Source organism: Pocillopora damicornis, chromosome 6 (assembly GCF_964200805.1).
Source record: "Pocillopora damicornis chromosome 6, jaPocDami1.2, whole genome shotgun sequence".
NCBI lineage: Eukaryota > Metazoa > Cnidaria > Anthozoa > Scleractinia > Pocilloporidae > Pocillopora > Pocillopora damicornis.
The window spans coordinates 7,455,562-7,462,802 of NC_142675.1; the positions used below are offsets into that span (position 1 = coordinate 7,455,562).

General features: G+C 37.5%; 1 protein-coding gene across 1 annotated transcript in view; it reads left to right on the forward strand.

Annotated features, from left to right (window-relative positions):
* LOC149043714 (uncharacterized) overlaps positions 1–6,622 on the forward strand; it is a 28,482-nt gene extending 21,860 nt beyond the window's left edge. The window contains exons 8-19 of the mRNA XM_089210113.1: positions 681–859; positions 1,448–1,466; positions 1,591–1,621; positions 2,369–2,672; positions 2,841–2,951; positions 3,400–3,590; positions 4,275–4,397; positions 4,622–4,692; positions 5,243–5,283; positions 5,476–5,572; positions 5,656–5,755; positions 6,139–6,622. Coding sequence (XP_089066239.1) covers positions 681–859; positions 1,448–1,466; positions 1,591–1,621; positions 2,369–2,672; positions 2,841–2,951; positions 3,400–3,590; positions 4,275–4,397; positions 4,622–4,692; positions 5,243–5,283; positions 5,476–5,572; positions 5,656–5,755; positions 6,139–6,204 — 1,333 coding nt within the window. The 3' untranslated portion in view covers positions 6,205–6,622. The remainder of the gene's footprint in view (positions 1–680; positions 860–1,447; positions 1,467–1,590; positions 1,622–2,368; positions 2,673–2,840; positions 2,952–3,399; positions 3,591–4,274; positions 4,398–4,621; positions 4,693–5,242; positions 5,284–5,475; positions 5,573–5,655; positions 5,756–6,138) is intronic.
* The last annotated feature ends 619 nt before the right edge of the window (positions 6,623–7,241 follow it).

Consider the following 7,241-nt stretch of genomic DNA (forward strand, 5'->3'; position numbering starts at 1 on the left):
AGTACAAATAGAATTCCGAATAGAGAACCGTGCCGTAAAGAGCACAATGCATAAATTATGACTGATTATGCAATTGAAGCCGTGTGGTTACTCAATTTTTGTCACGCAAGGTGCGCCTTCGTCGAATTGCTCTCGCTGTAAACTCTGTCCTTTCGGTAACATACTTTGTTTGGCGCTGGATTCTTTTTAATCTTTAGGCTACTCATTTATAATAAGTCAAAACAGACCACAAGACGCCTATATCCCCAAGTGTAACGTTGCGTAACTTAAGTACTGCGGTTCTCCTAACTCATAACCTGTTTAACTATTTCTCAAGTAACGTTATTTAAATTAAGGTAGCGACAATTTTTTCACAGAGCAAAGACAGAAACAAGGTCCTATAATGAAAATGTTATTTATTGTAACAAATGGCTTTGTATTGTAATCATAATAAGCTTTCAAGGGAGAGATAAACAAATATTAGGAATAGGATATGTAGTTATATTCTCCAAAGGTGACAAATGTTTGAATAGGTGAAGAATGTAAAAGCGGATGAAGAAGCTACTTGCAAACCTAAATGAACTCTTCCCACGATTTCTTTTTGTTTAATACAGACTGTATAATCAGTCATAACTTATACGTCTTACTCTTTTCGGCACGGTGTTCAATTCGGCATTTTACTTCCTTTCCCCCTTACCTAGGTGTGGTAGTGTTGTTCTCGACTTCATGATGAGGTTCAATCGAAGTGTAGTCGTCAGCAATGTTTTGACTGTCCTGTTGGATGCTGCAAGGCAAGAGAAATTCGGAGGTTTCAAAGTCGATCCAGAATCAATTAAACAAGTTTTTATAACCACAGACGGCTCGGAAAGCACAACAAAAAGTATGTTTTACAAAGAAATATTATTGTTAAGTGTTTACACGTATTCGTCCGAAGATGGACATTTTTAATTGTATTCCGTATCTGTTTAATTAAACAAGTCATTTCTGTGAGTCATATATTTCCAAGTTTTATTTTCGTCGCTGTTGTTGTTTTTATTAAATTAAACAAAATCTTACTTTTAAAAATTATTATAGAGAGAGTAGCACCTTGCTTTTCCTTAGTACCTAGCCAGTTCGAGTGAACGGTTTTCGTTCTAGAGCATAAGCTTTGTAGTGAGAGCAGTGTATTGACCACGATCTCTGTAAATGTTGTTTGAATGTTATCTGATCAAGCTTTGTAAACTGAATCATTTTAGGTCCTGAGGAATGTAACTGCCCTTCTAACAACGTCTCGTTAGCCTTAAATGGGGTTCTTGCCTTCACAATCGTTCTTCTAATTATTTACATAATCTGGCTACATAAGAAAGGTAGGTAAAAAATTCATAATCTATGATAGAGGGTTTGGCTGCAAGATTCATTATTAAGCAAAAGCAAATCTTGACCCACATCCGCATCATTTGTCTTTTTTTTTCCTTTCGTTCTTTTTCAGGCGCTGTTGGGAAACAGAGGTAAGAATTTGGCACTTGGATTGTGTCGATGTAATGTTCCAGATATGGTATCATCGTATAACAAACTTCCACTTAAACTGATTCTTTCCTCAAAATAAATATTTTTATGCTTTCTCAATTGTAGGACTTATGAAGATGAAAGAGGTGTTTCCTACGTAAGTTACAGCTAAGACACTGAGGTCATGTTAGTGTGGCCAGTAATTATGTAATCTCACTTTACCTCTACTCTCTAGAAGGAAATAAACGCTTGCAACAAATAGGAAGGAAAAAAGGTGTAGTTCTGCCAAAAAGGCATAATGCATTAATGACAGGCACAATAAAATATGGGAAGAAGTTTGAATCGATAGGATCTTTGTCCTGGGATCATGTCCTTTACCAAGCTGCTCCATCGATTTTCCTTCGGTTGTCCCTGGTTCAACTGCGTGGTTTCACTTCATAGATCGCAAACTGGTCTGCACCCGGTTGATATTTGTTTTGTAAATAATTTTTTTTCACGCCGTTTTGGCCGTCTCTTTATCTTGATGTCTTATTTTCCAAGCGTTAGTCGAGGAGCTTAGTACAGCAAGAGTTTTTTTTTCGTGTGTGCATTTGTCAAAAAATCGCACTACCAATCGACGATCTTCACGTTGCGGTTTGTAGCTTCAACGAATATGCTATGAACCTCGATCACTGCATTGGACATGATAGTTTCAATGGCAGAGAACAAAGTGTTAGTAATAATAATTATTAGTAATATTTAAGGACAAGAGATTATAAACTATTAATAATCTCTTGTTATGAAATAATATAAACGCTTGTCTGATGAAAACGGGTAAACTGATTTTTATGAAAATGTAGGAAATTTTATTGGGATTAATAACAGATTTGTATATGAATACCTTAACGGTATGTTGGTTTAATAGAATGAAACAGGATTAGAAGATAGCGAACCAAGTCTACCCGATTCAGCAAAACTCACCCAGCCTCCTGCGGAATACATGGATCTCATAGAAGTCAACAAACATGATAGAAAAGCACAAAGTACCGCTTCAGGTGCTGATTACGTGCCTCTTCATCCGTTAACACGCTGCTGGGAAGTTCCAAGACACCACGTGACCATAGAAAAAATTATTGGTAAAGGTGCTTTTGGTCAGGTTGCCAAGGGAACAGCAGTAGGACTTCAAGGGAGTCCTGAAGCGACCACAGTGGCTATTAAGATGCTTAAAAGTGAGTTCTTGAACTGTAAATTGAATGACAGTCTTGGCCTACAGTCATATACTGTTACCGGGTTACGTAACTTTTGGCTATTTGTCATTCGATAACTTATGTCGCTATTCGACATTTTGCATATTATTTCCGTTAACCAAATTTTACTCCTTGTTTTTAACGCTCCAGCAAACGCTACTGAATCGGACAAGAGAGATTTGATGAAAGAACTTGACACAATGAAGCAGCTGAAGCCACATCCTTATGTCATTAAACTTCTGGGATGCGTTACAGAATCTGGTAAGCTTTGATTATAAGGTCCAATTTTGCTGTACACATTTTGCATCTGATTTACTCTGTAACGCTTTCTCGTCATTGATAATTTGCTTCAATGGAAGATTCACTGCTTCACAATCGCGCACAACAAACAACCATCGCATAAGGTAATTTTATCCTTTTTTAGCTAACAGCGACGCTCTTGGATTTTCTGATACACGAAGACCAAATATTTGCCATTGTACAAGCCATTCTGTTGTATGAGCAGAATCGTTTTTTCTAAGGGAACATTTGGCCTGTATCTTCTTATGAGACCGTTACAAAGTTTTTCAGCTTTTCTTCGTAAAACTACATCTTGTTTTCGTGCGATTTCTTAAAAAGTATTGAACCTGACTGTGCTATTTATTACTTTACTTATTGCTAATTTTTTTAGAGGGAGAAATATATAAATGAAACTGTTTAATTTCTTCAGAACAGCTGCTGGTTTTGATTGAATATGTGCCTTTTGGGGATCTGCTGGGTTACCTGAGAAAGAGCCGTGGATTAAAAGACACTTACTTCAAAGACCCGGATATCAAACCACAAACAAATCTGACGTCACAGCAGCTGATGAAGTTTGCTTGGCAAATTGCTGATGGAATGAGTTATTTGTCCTCAAAATCTGTAAGTTAATTACAAAGGCACCAAAGAAGAACAATTTTAAAACCTTCTTGTAAGGTGTATCGTCATGTGAAGCTATGTCTTGCATAGAATAATATGTCTTCACAAGATCACGCCCGGGATATGCAAACGTATTCTTACCGTCTCGTTGAGGCTGTTTCCGGGAACCCTACCAGTTTTGACGTCATCACCAAAGTTATATTTCAGTGTGCGAATGGCGATATTTGTGCATCGCTGCAAGTGCACCTCATCGAAATTAAATATCTGGGTTTTTCTCGTGTAGGCAAAGGCAGAGATGTGAATGAATAGGATCTTTTATTCAGCCTAAACTGAGTGTACAACGAATATCCATTTTAGTGACAAGAAAGAAAAGGAATCAAAGCTTGAAATTAAAAAATTCGTCTTTGGTTGCTAAAATGCTACATTACAGAACCCTACTTCGAATAAAATCTTCAGAGAAGCCTTCTATGTAATAATTATGAATTGCAGAAATAAAGTGGTTTGCTTCTCTTTGGAATATGGAACAGCGATTATAGTAATTTTAATTTTCTGCCATCTGGAATAAAGAGAAATACACACACCATATTATGTCGCTGGATATTTCTATTTTCCTATCTGAACCATTTAATTTCAGTTCTTTTTCTTCTGGAATCGCTAATTTTTGCTCTCGGATCAATGCTTTCTTAGATCATTCACCGAGACCTTGCGGCTCGTAATGTGTTGATTGGACATAAGGAAACTTGTAAAGTGACAGACTTCGGAATGGCAAGAGATGTGCAGCAGGAAAATATTTATGAACGAAAGACTAAGGTATTCAAGAAAGAGGGGAGGTGGGGGCGGTACTACATATCGTTCAGTTTAGTGATCTTTCACAATCATTGTACTCCTGATTTCGATGACAAAATCCTTGGACGGGACCGTAATGAAAATATTAGCCCTGCGTATACGAGTATAATTTTAAATATCACTGTCTTTGACCGGTCGCTTCCAAAAATTTTTTAGCTGTTTCACAAAGTGATATTTGAAATCTTTAGGGCCGTCTTCCCGTGAAGTGGACAGCTTATGAGGCCTTGATGTATGGTAAATATACCACCAAAAGTGATGTGTAAGTATACCCGATTGTTGCCCGTAACAAGTTCTACCAATAGAATAAGAGAGAGGGTAAGTTTTGGGCTCCGTAATGAAATAGAGAAAGATGTTCTTCATCCTCTCACGAGCGTTGGACAATGAAAAAAATTCTTGACTCTTCATGAGGAATCGAACCTTAGACCATCGGATTCCGCGCTCCGATGCTCATACCACTGAGCCACAGGAACTCTACGGTGAGCTAGGTCTATTACTAAGTTCATTTGACACGCGTCCTGCATACTGCAAGGATCAGTAATGTCGATAGAGTCATGTTTGTACATAAAAATAAGAGAGAGAATCGGAGCGCGGAATCCGAAGGTCTGAGGTTCAATTCCTCGTGGGGACTCAAAATTTTTTCTTTGTCCCACACTCGTGACATGACGAAAAACATCTTTCTGTTAGTGTTATTAATTTTAATAAGGACATGAATTCTATGCTTTGTCAAAGAATTCATATATTTTAGTTGTCGTATATAATGTTAAAGTCTTCAGTCACCCAATATATTTGTTTGATTTGTCTTTCTGCAGATGGAGTTATGGAGTTTTGCTGTACGAGATTTTTACCATAGGTAACATCGAATGGAAATTTATAAGGCCCTGTTGATGTTTTTTGCTATATACCATGTTTAATTAAGCAATGTAACGTGTTCAGTAAGACAAACGCAATGAGCTTCAAACTACATCAAATGACACGGGTGATGTTTCAGTGAAGGTCATCTTTTCGTCACATTTATATTTCGATGGTCTTATGGCTCTTCCAGGTGGTTCACCTTACCCACGAATGGATGGAAGAAAAATTGCAAACTTACTTCAGGATGGATACAGGATGCCTAAGCCACAACACGTTGATAAGGAATTGTAAGTGCTTTTTCAATTCGTTCTCTCTCACCCTACAAGGAAACGTTCTTTAAATCTCTAACAGATCATTTGAACAATACCAGGTATCAGATTATGATGAAGTGCTGGAAGAATGACCCGGATGCAAGACCAACTTTTACTGAATTGAAAACTCAGCTCAAGGACATGGAAACCCTACACAAGGTGAGAATTTTCTTTCGACCGACTGGCTTAGGCTCAGCTAATTAGAGTTTTAAACTTAAGAGCGTTTAGCTCAGATAGCGTAATTTTTACGAGGTTTGGATTGCATCTTCTTGTAATGTCACTGAAGCTAGCACTCCACGAAAAACGGGGAAGAAGCAAACCAGAATGTTCCTACGACAATTGACTCATTATGGTTATTTAAAAGATCTTAGGATTATTGCAAGACTGCATTGAGACGCACAAAGAGTAGCAGACGACACCATAAAATACTTTCTTGAATTTGTTTTGGTGTGAAAAACTGGCCACTTGTGAGGATAAACGCTTATAACGTAAGAGGAACACTTTTTTAATGACGCTAATTATTATATCATTCTTTTCTGCAGAAGCTGATCAACATGACAATGTACGACAAGCAGTTGTATGCAAACGTCGAGGATTTAATAGTGTAGTTAGATAGATTTCTGCGGTATATGACCAGCTAACAGTTTGAGCACTTTGCCACAACAAGTTTAAAGACTGAATCACCTTTTCCTCACACGCTTACTTGGTAGAAAAAGCCATTTTGTGTGAAGCAATTAGGTTGGAACGTTATAACTCAATTGATTTTATATTCTTAAACGCTGTAACGCTTTTACTGATAAAGTATACTCTTTAACATGTTTAGCACCTATACGTATGCTCGACACAAGAGTTCAGTTTATTTCCTGACTCAATTCTGAAAGGCAGGACAGCGCGGAAAAAATCCAGTTAACTAGATTGATGAGATCCAGCTCAGAGTGCCATAGTTGTCTACATTTTTTAGTAAATTGCTGAAAAAATTGTTTTGCCGCAAAACCCGCTTGATTTTAGGAAAGCTATCCGGTGCATTTACCTCAACCAAGACCTCCTGGCTGTGGCGAAATGGCTGAATGAACATAAGTTAACACTGAATCTGGACAAAACCAAATGTATGCTTATAGGCAGTAACAAGAAGTTACAGAGGAAAATAGCTCTAACTGTTTCAATCTTTGATCATTGTATAAACAATGTTACTTGTTTTAAATATCTTGGAATCTTAATATCGTCTGATTTTTCGTGGACAAATCATGTCGAATACATGGCAGGGAAAGTTAATCAAAGGCTTGGCCTACTTAGACGCATTAAGCATTTGTTACCGTTTAAGGCGCGCATCCTTTTTTATAAAAGCCTTGTTATGCCCTTATTCGAGTATGCTGATTTAGTTTGGGGAGACAAACATAATGTAACTTTAATGTCTAGTTTGCAAGTGCTTCAAAATAAGGCGGCTAAAATAATATTAGATCGACCACTGTATTCCTCTGCGTCTGATGCGTTAACTACACTGAAGTGGTTAACACTAGAAAAAAGGCGCTTCCAGCGCCGATGCGTACATGTATATAAATGTCTTAATGGTCTCACGCATCACGAACTAACATTAGTCACTCAGCAAGAACAGCATAGTTACAACACAAGAAATAAAGCAAACCTC